At 44.4% G+C, this 16,361-nt stretch overlaps 1 protein-coding gene across 1 annotated transcript in view; it reads left to right on the top strand.

The window, feature by feature from the left end:
- The window catches only part of LOC126260584 (locomotion-related protein Hikaru genki-like), a 205,797-nt gene extending 191,171 nt beyond the window's left edge, over positions 1 to 14,626 (top strand). Inside the window, exon 8 of the mRNA XM_049957920.1 lies at positions 14,427 to 14,626. Within this exon, the coding sequence (XP_049813877.1) occupies positions 14,427 to 14,626 (200 nt within the window). The remainder of the gene's footprint in view (positions 1 to 14,426) is intronic.
- The last annotated feature ends 1,735 nt before the right edge of the window (positions 14,627 to 16,361 follow it).

A 16,361-nucleotide genomic window follows, 5' to 3' on the forward strand; every position in this document is an offset into this window, starting at 1 on the left:
TCAGAACACACTTGATGTTAGCCATCCGGAGTTCCCGAGCGGTTCTAGGCCCTTTAGTCTGCAACCACTCGACCGCTAGGGTCGCAGGTTCGAATCCTGCCTCGGGCATGGATATGTGTGATATCCTTAGGTTAGTTAGGTTTAAGTAGTTCTAAGTTCTGGGGGACTGATGACCAAAGATGTTAAGTCCCACAGTGCTCAGAGCCATTCGATCACTTGATGTTAACATCAAGATACCCAAAATCACTGTCCAATTTTTTCCTCTGAATGATACTCTTGTTCACCATCAGAATTGCAGAACTATGATCATTGGCTGTTACAAATTTGTCGTCTTTTCGTCTATTTTTTGTCTGTATCACTGACTGCTAAGTTCATCAAACGTAGGAACCTTAAGATTGACACACACCTGCCAACACTTTTTGTGCTTTAGTAAGATAACGGGCACGAAGTTCACGAGGCGCTGTCTAACAGACCTAAACACGTATCAACAAAAGGTGTCAGCAGCAATCAAAGTAGGCGATACTGAAATCTAGTTGGTGATTTAATGAGGGAAGGAGTAGTACGGTAGGACTCCGACAGAATTTACCTTGGAGAGCGAGTTTGAAAATTCTCGCTCAGTCTGAGCGGTTGTACCTTGTGAGTTAAGAGCAGGCAATGGAGAGTACATAAGGTGTGACTGAGGGACACAGGAAACAGCGTCGTCGTTGTCTTAATGCGGACACTGCGCAGCTTTCTGCTGTCCTAAAGAAAATGATCGTTGGCTTGCGGGCGACGGGCGAAAGCCTTTCCGAAGTAATTAAGTTTGTAAACAGTTCGCACACCGCTCTGGTCAAAGTATACCGCGCATGGCAAAATGGTACTATCAAAAAACGGCGCCGAGGCAACTGTGATCCAACATTGGCCATGGATGACAGGGGTGAATGACCACTGCGGAGATGTGTGTGGGTGAAGAGAGGAGCAACTGTTGGGCAGGTGAACGCCCAGATGAACCAAGAGGCTACCAACAGTGTCCATACAACGACCGTTCACCTGTATATGGGCGACCGCAGCAGTTACCTCTTTATGCATCCATGCTGTTCATCGCCAACCAAGTCTAGAATCTCCGGCCATAATCGCAATTGAACCTCCAATGAGTGGAAAAGGTAGCCTCTTCTGCTGAATAAGGTTATATGCTCCATCAGACAGACGGCCTTTGTCGTGTACGGTGTGAAACGTCTGAAAGCAAACACTTTGCAACAATCTTCTGAAGAGTTCAGGGTGGGGGAGGAGAGTTACGGTCTGGGGAATGTTTTCTCGACATTCTAAGCGTGATTTCGTCATTCTGGAGGGCACAGTGGATAAACACAAGTGCGCATCTGTCCCTGGGAACCGCGTGGATCCCTATATGCAGTTGGTTTTTCTTCACCATGATGGGATCTATCAGCCGGACAATTCAACATGCCACACAGCTCACAGTGTTCGTTTGTGGTTCGAAAAGCACCAGAATGAGTTTACAGTACTTAGATGGCTAAATTTGCCTCATTTAAACCCAGTCGACAATTTGTGCGACCACCTCAGACGGGCTGTACGCGTCATGGATCCTCAACCGAGAAAACTAGCATTGCTGGCCACAGCATTGGAGTCGGCTTAGCTCATTATCCCTGTCGGTACCTTCACGTACTTCACTGACTCTCTTCCAGCACATCTCTGAGTGGCTCACACTGAAAAAGGTGGTTATTAAGGTTTCCAACAGGTCGTTACGTTAGTGTGTCTGGACACTGCCTCATGATAGATGCTGGACCAGAATAACCAGTAACGCAGTGTGATAACTTTCGTTCTGCAAGGAGCCCCCATCCACTGGTACCTTCATTGTGGTACTATATGTAGAAAAGTGATTCGTCAGAAATAATTAAGTGTTGTCCAATGTCAGTGATGTGCGCGCCACTGTTGCACGTCTCTCTCCGCTTGTTCCGCTAAGTTGTTGCCGAAAATATTTACATGCGTTCTCCTCTTCGTAATGCTACACCCGTCCTTTCCTAAAGTCTTGGAAGGATTGCGCATTCCGCAACTTCTTGTGACACATTACGTGTGCCCTATTATCCCCTGCTAATTTCAACTGAGCCATTGCAATAGCTCGTTATTTCAGCCCAATTATTTTTACCTGTATCTAAAATATCAAAGAAAACTAAGATATACTCACCAGATCATCACGAAAGTAGAGTTACTAATAAGGCAGAGCTGGCATCTAAGATAGGTTAGGATAAGACTGTTCCTTTCTTTCCTCCCTTACCGTTTCTAGCTGCCTACATAGTTCCACTTTATTATCTCGTAATGAGCTATCTAATCCAGGAAGTGTTCAACTGTTTATTCAGCTGACTCTTTTTCACTCACTGCCATTCTGTTCATCTGTTACTACCAGAAGTGTAAAATATACACAAGAAAAGAAAAAGGGGAAGACAAGAAACAGCTACACATACTCCTGCAAAAAATCTTAAAGCTAGCGCATACTTGTATATCTTCGACGATAAGTATTGTTGTCTCCATAAACAGGCATTTGAAAAGCATGCTCACAGATAGTGGCATCAGATGATGAGCAAGGAACCTCCATCTGGACCAAGATGATGAAGATACCCCTGTGTCAGTGCCTCTCTCTCACGCATCTACATCTACATCTACATGATTAATCTGCAATTCACATTTAAGTGCTAGGCAGAGGGTTCATCGAACCACAATCAAACTATCTCTCTACCATTCCACTCCCGAACAGCGCGCGGGAAAAATGAACACCTAAACGTTTCTGTTCGAGCTCTGATTTCTCTTATTTTATTTTGATGATCATTCCTACGTATGTAGGTTGGGCTCAACAAAATATTTTCACATTCGGAAGAGAAAGTTGGTGACTGAAATTTCGTAAATAGATCTCGCCGCGACGATAAACGTCTTTGCTTTAATGACATCCATCCCAACTCGCGTATCATATCTGCCACACTCTCTCCCCTATTACGTGATAATACAAAACGAGCTGCCCTTTTTTGCACCCTTTCCATGTCCTCCGTCAATCCCACCTGGTAAAGATCCCACTCCGCGCAGCAATATTCTAACAGAGGACGAACGAGTGTAGTGTAAGCCGTCTCTTTAGTGGACCTGTTGCATCTTCCAAGTGTCCTGACAATGAAACGCAACCTTTGGCTCGCAGCACTGCAACGGGCGAGCTTGCTTAAGCGTGCAGACCAAGCTCCCTCAAACTGCTGTGTTAGGTGGTAGCGTCTCACCTCTCGCAACTGTGACTGGAGTGGGCCTAGACTCAGGGTAATGCCACTAGCGCCGTTGCCCAGGATGAAACCACGTTCTCCAGAGGCCGAGGGCTGGGCTTAATTCGACTTTTCGGTCATCAAGGTTGCAGCTAGACCACCTATCCGGTGGTGCAATTGAGATGTGGAAAGAACGTAGGCAGCCTCGCGGTGAAATACTACACACAACACACGCCAGTTCGAATCTTCACTGTATCAGTGATCAGTCTGGTTGGATGACTAGCTACTACACACTAGGTGGCAAAAGTCATGGAATATCAATATGCTCATGTACAGATGACAGTAGTATCGCGTACTCAAAGTATAAAAGGATGGTGCATTGGCAGAACTGTTATTTGTACGTAGATGTTCCTTACGAAAAGGTTCCGACGTAATTGCGGCCGCATGAAGGGGATTAACAGACTTCGAACGCAGAATTTGAGTTGGAGCTAGAAACATGGAACATTCCATTTCAGATGCTGTTAGGGGATTCGCTGTGCCGAGATTCACGATGTCAAGTGTGTGCCTAGAATTCACCATGTCAAGGTTGTGCCGAGAATTCCAGATTTCATGCATTATTTCACATCACGGACAGCGCAGTGACCAACGACCTTCACTTAACAACCGAACTGAGTGCTAACAGATAAGCAACATTCCATAAAAGAACCGCAGAAATCAATATGAGACCTACGACAAACTTATCCGTTAGGACAGTGTAGCGAAAATTGGCGTTAATGGCGACGGACGCGAGTACATTTGCCAACAGCACGACATTGACTGCAGCGCCTCTCTCGGGCTCTTCATCATATCGACTGGATCCTAGACGACTGGAAACGATGAACTGGGTAGAATACGAGGTTCGGCTAGAAAAAAACCGGACTGATGCTGGAAAAAACATTTATTTACAATTATTTACAATTTCATGTTATCTCCTTCAATGTACTCTCCTCCTCGGTCTCTACACCGCTCCATACGAATTTTCCACTGTTCATAGCAATGCTGCAGATCATTTTCGGTAAGTCCATACATTACTTCCGTCGCTTTTGCTTTTACTGCTTCAACAGTCTCAAATCTAGTTCCTTTCAAAGCTGACTTGACTTTAGGGAAAAGAAAAAAGTCACAGGGGGCCAAATCAGGTGAGTAGGGTGGATGATCTAAGATGGGAATGTTGTGTTTTGCCAAAAACGTCTTCACTGACAACGCACTGTGAGCTGGGGCATTGTCTTGGTGAAGGATCCATGACTTTTTTCTCCACAAATCGTTCCGTTTTCTCCGTACTCGCTCACGTAGGGTAGCCAGGACGCTAATGTAGTAATGCTGATTCACTGTTTGTCCCTCTGGTACCCAATCAATGTGCACAATCCCTTTGATGTCAAAAAAAACAATCATCATTGCCTTGAATTTCGATTTTGACATTCGTGCTTTTTTTTGTCGTGGAGAACCAGGAGTTTTCCAATGCATCGATTGGCGTTTAGTTTCGGGATCGTAAGTAAAAAACCACGATTCATCGCAAGTAATAACATTTTGTAAGAAGGTGGGATCACTTTCAATGTTTTCCAGGATGTCAGAACAAATCATTCTTCGGCGTTCCTTCTGTTCAATTGTGAGACACTTTGGAACCATTTTTGAACACACTTTGTTCATGTTGAAATTTTCATGAAGAATCTGCCTAACACTTTCCTTGTCAACTCCTGTTAACTCAGACACTGCTCTGATTGTTAAACGGCGATCTTGTCGAACAAGTTTACCGATTTTTTCAATGTTTGCATCAGTTTTTGCTGACAATGGTCTGCCAGTGCGAGTGTCATCACTGGTGTCTTCCCGGCCATCTTTAAATCGTTTAAACCACTCAAAAACTTGTGTTCGCGATAAACAATCATCGCCGTACACTTGTTGTAACATTACAAACGATTCACTTGCAGATTTTCCTAGTTTGAAACAAAATTTGATGTTAACACGCTGTTCTTTCTGTACACTCAACATTTTCCGACGCACAGACAAAACGTCAACTACTTAAAACAGACGCCACGGGCAGACTGAGTGCAGGAGGCAGATGAAACTCGAGCAGTAGGCGGTGCGAGAGTCACGTGACAGGCCACGCGACTTTCAGCCTTATTGCATTCGTTTTATTGTTTCACAAGTACTAGTCCGGTTTTTTTCTAGCCACACCTCGTAATCCCGATTTAAGATGGTAAGAGCTGGTGGTAGTGTTCGAGTGTGTCGGAGACCCCAGAGGCCATGGACCCATGTTGTCAACAGGCTGGTGGTGGCTCCATAATGGTTTGGGCTCCGTTTATTTGGAATGGATTGTGTCCTCTGACCCATAGCAGCCATATTCCGATAAGTGGCAATTGGCCACAGTTGTTCCCGATCGGTTTGATCAACGTTCTGGACAATTAGAGGGGGTCACCCACATCGCCCGACATGAATTCCATAGAACATTTGTAGGACATAATCGAGAGGTCAAATCGTGCTCGAGATCTTGCACCGGCAACACTTCCGCAATTACGGACGGCTACGCAGGCAGCATGTCTTAATATTTCGACAGGAGACCTTCAGCGATTTGTTGAGTCTGTATCAGGTCGAGTTGCTACAGTACGCCGGGCAGTAAAAGGTCCGACATGTTATTATAGTCCGATCCACGAACGATGGCAGTTCGCGCAGGCAGAGAAGCAGACAGGGCTGCCAGTTCCAAGCGACAGCTGCAGTACGTGCATACATATGCCTTGCGCTTGATGTAAGCGTATATCCTGCACATTATATCTCTCACTTGCTTTTCTAGAACTTATTGCTTACCATTATCATCACTCATGACAACTCGCAACAAATAGAATAAAAATGCACTAACCAACTGGCTACGATCGCGCTTAATGCCCCAACTGCGTACGAGATTCACAGCAGAGTGCTCAGAACACTGCCGAACCCTCATTGGCTGTTGGAGAATGTGTGACGTAGGTGTGCAGAACGAGCTTAAACTCGACTGCCATCGTTTATGACTCCAACTATAGTAGGTATTCTATGATTTCTGTCACCTGAGAGGGCAGGGCAGGACTTCTTGCCACAGCTGTCACGCAAGTGGCTCGCCAAGTGCCACCGAAATACCTAGAACATTGACCGTTGTCCCAGCGACAGGGTTGTGGCTATTCTGAAGTCGTGCTGTTACAGTAACTACATTTAATAAGAATAAAGTCAGTGTTACTTTTCTGATACTTTATATCTTCCTGAATAATCTTCACCTAACACGGCTTCACACATTTTCATCACATACCTCTCTTGTCTTTCTTTTAGGGTACAAATTTTGCAGTTGGTTTTAAACTAACTTCCAAAAGCACTATACACTTGAAATTGTAAACGTAGCTCTGAACTGGATAAAAATTGAGTCGGAGAGCAGTTGAGGCACAGAACGGGGTGACGAAGTAGTAATAACGCAGAGCACCAACTAACTGGAGTACCTGCAAGTGGTTGTGCTTAGCAAATTGCATCAGAGCCCCTGCAGGCGCCATGTGCTAAGTTACCTGCTGCTCAAAGTCGGAAACAATCTTTCAGTTTAAAGGTGCACCTCTTTAAAGCCTGAAGCCATTTCTACCAAACTGGGATCGCTTCCTGGAATAACAGTACTGTGACAGGCAGGCCCCAGTAGCATCCCTACAGCTAAATGTAGGGCATAAAGGAATGATAAAAAGGCTTAACTCAGGGATGCCTGGATCAATTTCAACCAAATTTGGTATGTACATGACTCAGTTTACTACGTTTTCACCAAGTCGCTCTCTTGTTTGTGTGTCTGTCTGCTCGTCACAAATTTTACATTTCCTTTTAAACCAACTTCTCGATGAGCTAGAGATTTCAAACTTTCAACATAACCCGGAACAGGATTACAATACAATAATAACCCAATTACTAGGGTAGTATATGATGGAGAGTACTTTATTTATCACTGTCGTTTCCTGAAGAGCTAGAGACTTGGAAATTTCAATATAGTTCAAAACTGGTGACCCGGCAATATTAACTCGCTTTGTTGTTGGGTGTGTGGTGGAGGATAGTTTGCGCACCACTGTCATTTCAACTTTTTCCTGATCCAGCGACTGCTACCGTCGCAGGTTCGAATCCTGCCTCGGGCATGGATGTGTGTGATGTCCTTAAGTTAGTTAGGTTTAAGTAGTTCTAAGTTCTAGGGGACTGATGACCACAGATGTTAAGTCCCATAGTGCTCAGAGCCATTTGAACCATTTTGAACCTGATCCAGCTGTGAGTGGTTTGTAGGAAGAACGAATCTCTCTAACTATTAACTTCGTGGCCTTTTCGCAAGATCTTCATGGGAAAAAGCAATATAATAGTTGACACAGGTAAAAAAAAATTGAAATAAACCTGAAATGTATCACATTTTCCTGTCTGTAACCTTATCAAGATGCTTGAAATAGACTGAAAAATTTCACACGCACAAGACTAAAAAGCAGAAAGCAATTATTTAAATAATAATACATTTTTAATATAATATTTTTTCATATTCAACCAAAAGTGTGAAGTAATTTATCCTAGTACCATACAGATTCAAAGCCCCATACAGATAATTCCCAAAACTTGTGACGGTGACTTTTCAGCAGCTAGAAATTACTCATAAGATTTATAGGAAACAGAGTTAGAAATCTCATCACTTTCCAGGGTCACAAAACAGCACAGAGTTGAATTTGTGCTCTAGCATTGCCTTCCGGACGTCTGTGTAGTTCTTCTGTAGCACAGGAAATTCTTTGGATGTGGTAGTTCAATATGTTAGCCCGCAGAGAGCAGAAAACAGTGACAGACTGCTGTGCGGTTCTGTTGTTCATTTTGGCATAAGAAAGCACGGGCCCTGCTGACAAAAGTTAATGTGAGTGTTTCGATGTTTAAAATCCGGTTTCAAATTGTTTTAGTTAATTTAAATTCATATTATTAATGCAATAAGTAAATAACTTGATTAAATTTTTTAGTTATCCTGACATAACCCGTAGGTTCCACTTGCCTTTTGTACATAAATAAAAAAAATAGATATATTACAATGCACTACAATGTTATCAGTTGCTTTGGTAATATTCACCCTAAATAATAATTCCTTTGGTACAGTTTTTCATAGTTTGGGGAGAAAAGGGGTATTTCCAAGCCTGTTACTATGCTAGAAAATTGGAAAGTGGTTAATTTATGTAAAATATGAAAGTGGGCCCTGTCTCGGATATAAGTTAACTAATTACCCTCCAGAATAGCGAAATAAGAGTCACATGGTAACTAAATGAGAAAGGAATAAGTTGCAATTACTTTTATTCTGATAAAAATATGTAAAAAATGTTAACAGACAATAGCAATAGTAATATAAAAACACCTTGGCAAATCCGACGAAGGAGTTGGAGGTGAAGGCACTAGCAAACATGCTAATGAATCAATTGCACTCATGAAATCCCTAGCGATTGTCATGATGTTAACTGAAATTTAAATATTACTACAGAAGGAAATATGTGGACCTATGGAGAAAGTTGAAAGCAGACTGTTCACTGATGAAAAATGCAAGTCTCCGTAGTCAAGCTTGAAGTGGATGAAATGTTACAAATTGACTTCAGTTCCTCTACACATCATCTCGCGGTTACGATTAGATTTTAGCATAGTGTTGTGAATCGAGGCTGGAGTGGCTGCACAATCAGTCATAGCTGGCACCAATGACCCTCGCCAATAGGAAAATGCAAATTAGCCACATTTTCTCTTAATCCCTACATGAGCTCTGTTGGCAGCAGGCCAGCGCCGTCTCTTGCCAAATGATGCAGTCACTGGGGAGCACTTCAATGAAGAAGATGAGGATGAAGTAATTTTCGACAGAATGTTTTGTATAAGGAAACCTGGCACTGCCGCATTTCACGATTCTTATTATATTCAAATCGTATGGTCCTCAGATCTTCTGAATGGCAAATTTTCAAATGTGTGTGAAATCTTATGTGACTTAACTGCTAAGGTCATCAGTCCATAAGCTTACACACTACTTATCCTAAATTATGCTAAGGACAAACGCACACACCCATGCCCGAGGGAGGACCCGAACCTCCGCCGGGACCAGCCGCACAGTCCATGACTGCAGCACCTTCAGACCGCTCGGCTAATCCCGCGCGTCTCTGAATGGCGACTAACCCTAATTGCTTCATAAAACATGCTAGTCCCCTTCCCGTGCTATCCTCTCTCCAGTCAAACAGCAATGTGTATTGGAACATCTTATACAGAAAAAAGTCGACTCACTGCCACTCTCTTTGGCCAGTGAGGCAGTCTTCATCTGCACCCTCCTGCTTATTCTTGTGAACCAGGCCCAGCAACTATTGTATTGAGTAATTATTTAGATTTTGTTAAGTCAACATGTACAGCTGTATCTTACGCTATCAAACAGTAACACTGCAGGTTGCCATTCTACTATCTAATGTCTCTGTGGTATCCCATACTTTTGCAGAGAAAACTCATCTTTCTAATTTCGTACACAATATTACCTCCTGAAGAAATATTTGTCCTCTGTGACATTTTAAACTGTAACTGACGTTGGGATGTTCTTGCGCCACAATAAATCCTGTCTCTGTTTGTCCCTGACGCTTGGGCCCCCTAATGCACCAAATACAAAGATCTGTCTGGCCCGCAAGCTACTGACCTCCGCATCCCTCAGGCCCTCTCACGTAAAACGGCTCAGAGTAAGATGGCCTACTCTTACTCCGTGGCAGCCTGTGTACGTCTGCCCTGTCCAAATGCTTTGAACGCCCTCTGGTTTACATGAGGCAAGCAAATCTGATTCAAGGCCACATGAAGAGTAAGGTTACAGTAGTCAGTTGGCTAAAATCACTAGTACTGTCGTATGTCATACACTTTGATGTCGATTAAATATGATGACCATCGGGTCTTCAGCATGGATTTAGATGCATTACATGATTCAGCATGTTGCGCTCAAATGAAAGAAACAGATAGAGGAGTCGGAATACAACTACTTTGGAATAGGAACTTAGGATATTGGATATAATCCTGAGTCAGAGAAAGCTTTGGGATCTGCAACAAAAAGGGACGGTCAATGCACACACATCTTAAGTTCAAAAACTGTTAGTGGATTAATTAATACACATCGTCAGAATTGGATGCAGTTAGAGTATGAAGACATTTTTCTGTGGAACTACATGACATACTCAGTGCTGCATATCGCAGGTAATGGATCGCAATGGGAGGTGGAACTGTATGACCACCTAGCTTTTTGTTAAGGGCGTATCAAGTGCCCGGTACATGTGCCACCAGTTCCCAGTGAAGAAAAATTTCCAAAAGCATCTGTAGAGATTCCCACGATGCCTGATGTACTACTAGGTGGAGCGCTCTACAGCTTCTTCTGCGATCAAAGATACTATTTGTTGTACTCTTGTGCCTCAGTGTAGATGAAGAACATCTTTTTCGGTGTTATTAATAAACATTGTAAATGCTTTGACAACAATACTGGTGGTGTCATTGTAAGACGAAAACCGGTTAACCTAGCAGAACACACACAATATAGTACCCTTCATTTATTAATATGCTGTGCCTGTATTTAATGTTGTGGTCACAATTTTATCACTTTCTGTAATGTACTACATTGCTGAATAAGCAGTACCTTTGCTGAACTTACGGCAAGTGTGTATTGATTGTCTTTGTTGTTCCTGGAATTTCGAGGCTTTCGGTGACTCAGAATTACTTCGAAGACCATTATGTACCTATTCAAAAATGTACATGATATCCATAAATATTTACCCTGATAACATAACAGTGCAACTCTTTATTACATCCAATAAATGAAACATACGTTATAATAATATTTTATAACTTAACTCATTAAGTTTTGAAATTGAATAAAGATTTAATTCATATAATACAAATTTAAATAACTTAAACATGTGCATACACTACGTGATCAAAAGTATCCGGACACCTGGCTGAAAATGGTTTACAAGTTCGTGGCGCCCTCCATCGGTAATGCTGGAATTCAATACGGTGTTGGCCTACCTTTAGCCTTGATGACAGCTTAGACTCTCTGAGGCATTCGTTGAATCAGGTGCTGCAAGGTTTCTTGGGGAATGGCAGCCCATTCTTGACGGAGTGCTGCACTGAGGAGAGGTATCGATGTCGGTCGGTCAGGCCATGGACGACGTCGGCGTTCCTAAACATCCCAAAGGTGTTCTATAGGATTCAGGTCAGGAGTCTGTGCAGGCCAGTCCACTACAGGGATGTTATTGTCGTGTAACCACTCCGCCACAGGACGTGCATTATGAACAAGTGCTCGATCATGTTGAAAGATGCAATAGCCATCCCCGAATTGCTCTCGAACAGTGGGAAGCAAGAAGGTGCTTAAAACATCAATGTAGGCCTGCACATTGATAGTGCCACGCAAAACAACAAGGAGTGCAAGGCCCCTCCGTATTTTACTGTTGGCAGAACACACCCTGGCAGATGACGTTCACCCTGCCATCGGATCACCACATTGTAGACTGTGATTAGTCACTTCACACAACGTTTTTCCACTGTTAGATCGTCCAATGTTTACGCTCTTTACACCAAGTGAGGCGTCGTTTGGCATTTTCCACCGTGATGTGTGGCTTGTGAGAAGCCGCTCGACCATGAAATCCGAGTTTTCACACCTCCCGCCTGTCTGTCATAGTGCTTGCAGTGGATCCTGATGCAGTTTGGAATTCCTGTGTGATGGTCTGGCTAGATGTCTGCGTATTACACATTACAACCCTCTTCTACTGTCTGGGGTCTTTGTCAGTCAACAAATGAGGTCTGCATGTACCCTTTTGTGCCGTATGTGTCCCTTCACGTTTCTACTTCACTATCACGTCGGAAAAAGTGGACGTAGAGATGTTTAGATTGTGGAAATCTCGCGTACAGACGTATGACACAAGTGACGCCCAATCACCAGATCACGTTCGAAGTCCGTGAGTTCCGCGGAGTGCCCCATTCTGCTCTCTCACGATAACTAATAACTGCTGAGGTCGCTGATATGGAGTATCTGACAATAGGTGGCAGTACAGTGCACCTAATATGAAAAACGTATGTTTTGGGGGGAGTGTCCAGATACTTTTGATCACATAGTGTACATGGTAATACGCAAAATGTCAAGCTAGTATTCAATCTTTTGCCACACATTCTGCAACATGCCTGGTGTGAGTGCCCCAATGGCATCTCTGATGCGTTGTTGCAATGTCAGGACGCCAGGAACTGCTCTTTTGCACATAATAATTTTCACATACCCTGAAGGAAAGAAATCTAAGAGTGATATGTCAGGTGATACCGGGAGCGATCGAATTGAGCCATCTCTGCCAATCCAGCTTTTGGGGAAGTTATCATTAAGAAAATCGCGGACTTCCAGAGACCAATGACCGGAAGCGCTAATTTGTGGAAAGATGATAGTTTCTTCCACATCATACAACTGGAGAACGGCATAATTCATCAACATGTCTAGGTAAACGTATCCGCTTACACTGTTTTCAAGAAAGAAAAATGGGACAATCGCTCGATCACACATTAACCCCACACCACACATTAACCTTTGGGCTCTTCCGAATTTGTTCTCGTACAACATGAGGATTTTCGTACCCGCAGATCCGGACTTTATGGCTGTTAACTGAGCCACAAAAGTGTAGCCTCAGCTGAATGACACATAAGTTTCAGGAGTTCACTGTCGTAAACCAACTGGTTCTTGACGACCACCTGGTTGTAACGGCTGAAAAATTTGTTTACTTTGCATCAAGTTCTTTCTTTCAATAATGGGACCAAAACGTTCGGTGCACAGTAATCGGAGATTTGATTTCGGGTAGCCACACAACACACTGAGCTTTCTTCTGGGAGACAGGGGGGAGGGGGAAGCCATTCTTTACGAACATAGGTCACACAGCACTCCTTGTAGTGAAAGTGTTCACTGAGACACGTCTTACAGAATCCTCATGAGTTGCCTGGTAGACCAGTTGTAACACCCCCGGGAGTACGAATGGGTGGGGTACCTTTAAACTGTTTGTCGTTTCATGACCGTGCGCCTTGTCCACATCTGGTAATCCCGCGGCGGTCATACTGTTCTGCTACACACTGCTACTGGCTTGCCTGAAATTGTTTATCGAAATATGCAAGCGAATAAAGGGAGCCACTCAGCGTTAAAACACAACATTGTTCGACGTCTGGTATGAACAACTATATTCGGAGACGATTAAAGGAAAATCACAGGTTGCACTATTTACATTCTAATTCAGCAGTGTTATCCCAATTAATGCATGATTAACAGCCCACAAAATATCATTTAGACGAGCGTATGCGTAACCGACACGACGCGGGTGATTGTTGATGATGCGGAAGCCGAATGATCGAACGAAAGTTCTTACACTCGTCACACATACAGATATCTGGTAATAGTCCTCCTTGTCATTAGTAATGATATAACACTGTTCGTAAAGTAATTTTTCAGTTCTCAGTTCTCACTTGTACGAGCGTGCGCGTAACCGTCGCGGCGCGGCTGATTGTTGATAATGCGGGAACGCGATGATCGAACGCACTTCCTCACGCTCGCTACAAGACACTGGCACTTGACTGCACTCTTTTATGGTAACTAATTTTTACTTATTCACATTGGTTCATTCTGGGAGGCCGAACACGGCGCGGATGATCGATGCTGTGCGACACGCAACGAGAGGAAACAAAATACATTATCGACGGCACTGCTCATTTTCTCATTACTTCTTGACGCACTTTCTTCTGAATCACTTTACCGTAACAGCACTTCTAGCAACACCTCAACCTGAATACTAAAAAAGCCTCTCACATGCAGAGCTACACACTACACAACATAACAGTACCGTGTCCCGTGCTCGACTCTCTACAGACGCGGCTGCCCGCAAAGATACTCCACAACTAAGCCAGCGATATGACAATACGCTTACACAGTCACGAAAAACAAACGTTACCATTGTAAATGTAATTAATATTTACTCTTGAAATCAAAGTAATCATTTACGGACACCCTGTCTTTGGACTCCTTTCTGAGGACTTACAGTCCATGAGCAACTGTTGAATCACCCTGTGTTGTGGGTACTGTTGGTAACGTGTCTGCTGCGTATTTGGGCAGTATCTCACCGGCGAGTAGTGACCCAGTGGCGGCTGTTGCAGGCGAGGCCCGCTGCCCGTACCCCGGCGACCCGGCGCACGGCCGCATCGCGCCCGTCAAGTTCTCGTACGAGCCGGGCGACAAACTGCAGGTGACGTGCGGCGCGGGCTTCGTCAGCCGGCTGGGCGAGCCGCCGCAGTGCCAGGGCGACGGCACCTGGTCGCTGCCCGTGCCGCAGTGCCGCAGCTACCGGCACGTCTGAGCGACGCCGCGGGCGGCTGCTGCCAGCGGACTTCCAGCGCCGCCAGCGCCGCGTCTCGCTTGCCTCACCGACATCCGTGGACACCGTCTCAGCTAGTGAACCGCCCGCCGGAGATTTCTGGGGTAGCTTATCCTGTGGGAGACCCTTCACAGTTGCCGAGGTCATGTAAAGCTGACCCGCAGATCGTTTTAAGTGCAGCAGCTGAAATTGATCATAGTGGCAAAAAAATGCAGATCACAATTTTTTCCTGCTCGGAAAACGTTACGTCACTTTTCTACACTGAATTGTTTGTAATGGATTGACAGACGATGGATCTAATTCACGGTGAAGTTGGTAATCCCGGTGTTAGTTAAGACCTATAATACAGTGTGAACACGAACTCTGGCGAATTGTGAAAATTGCTCACTAATAATGTGAAATTTTAATTTCTCTCAGCTTACAAAATGTTCGCACAACTTACAGGAATGCAGCTGATGACCGACGGCCGCCGATATTCCCATAGGTTAACACCCACTCGTTGTCAAGGCAAAAGTGTAGTGAGGGTGCACTGCGCAAGGAAATTTAGACCCCCGGCAGGTAGGGCTACGCCGGCCAAAAACTACTGCTCAGCATATGCAGTAAGACAGCACACACACACACCTAAAACAACTAGTTATACCACAAACCACAGATGCCAACCTCAAAAATTATCGACAGTGAGTAGTATGAGTTTTTTGTGTTAAGGGACTCGTGGTGACTCGTCACAGAGTAACAATGGAATTACGATTTCTTCGGCATGTTACACCGGTTACCTCAGCTTTTGTGAAAGCACTGTGAAGACAGTGAAACAGCGTGCAAGTGGAGTTACCAAACAGTATAACATGAAACCCGAAGTAATGCAGCAATCCTGAGGTGCAAAAGTACTGTGACATTGGTGCTGTCGCATCGCCGTCGCGCCGGTGCTGTCGCACCGTCATCGCAGAGAGAAAACCTCCACGTAGCGTCGTTCTGCCGATCATCCATTATATTTAGTGAATCTATACACCAGAGACACAAGGTGTCCTAGAAACGTTGCGACAAACTTCGTGGGACTGTAGAGAGTGTCTCGTGGAAGAAATCGGGGATAGGAACCCGTGTCTGCAAACGTCATCCAACGACGCTACAGAGCGTGGATATTAGATATGCCAGCGCCTGCCAATAGGCCACCCCTTCGGCAGCAAACGTGACTGTGTATGCTAACGGACTGTAGGCGGAACGTCTCGCAGCATAGTTTATTAGATGGCGACTGACTTCCACGATCGATGGAGTTAGCTGCTGCAGGCCTTGTCCCTTTGAACGTGATGCTTTGTTGCGTTGAGAGATAACTGTTTGAGACAATGGCTGCAATCTTTTCTTAAATTTTCCCCTGTATACTGAAAATCATTTGAGGTTTTAGACTGTTCCAGGAAAAAAGTATACTGCAGATGGATACCCATGTCCCAAACCGTCATCGGCTTTGGGTAAAGAGCAGCGCTTTCATAGTAGACAAAGCATTTCTATACAGCAGCTAGCTCCATCTTCTCCACTGCAAATCAGTCGTGGTCACTAAATAAGAAACAAAATCGCGAGAGGTTCCGCTTATGATCGTCAGCGACAAAAGTCATGTTTGCTGCCGAAGGGGTCGGCTAGAGACAGGCTCTGCCGCCTACAATTTCGACGCTCTGTAGCATCGTGAATGACGCTTACGGAAACGGGTTCCTGTCGTCCATTTGTTCTT

The sequence above is a fragment of the Schistocerca nitens genome, chromosome 5 (genome assembly GCF_023898315.1).
Source record: "Schistocerca nitens isolate TAMUIC-IGC-003100 chromosome 5, iqSchNite1.1, whole genome shotgun sequence".
Lineage (NCBI taxonomy): Eukaryota > Metazoa > Arthropoda > Insecta > Orthoptera > Acrididae > Schistocerca > Schistocerca nitens.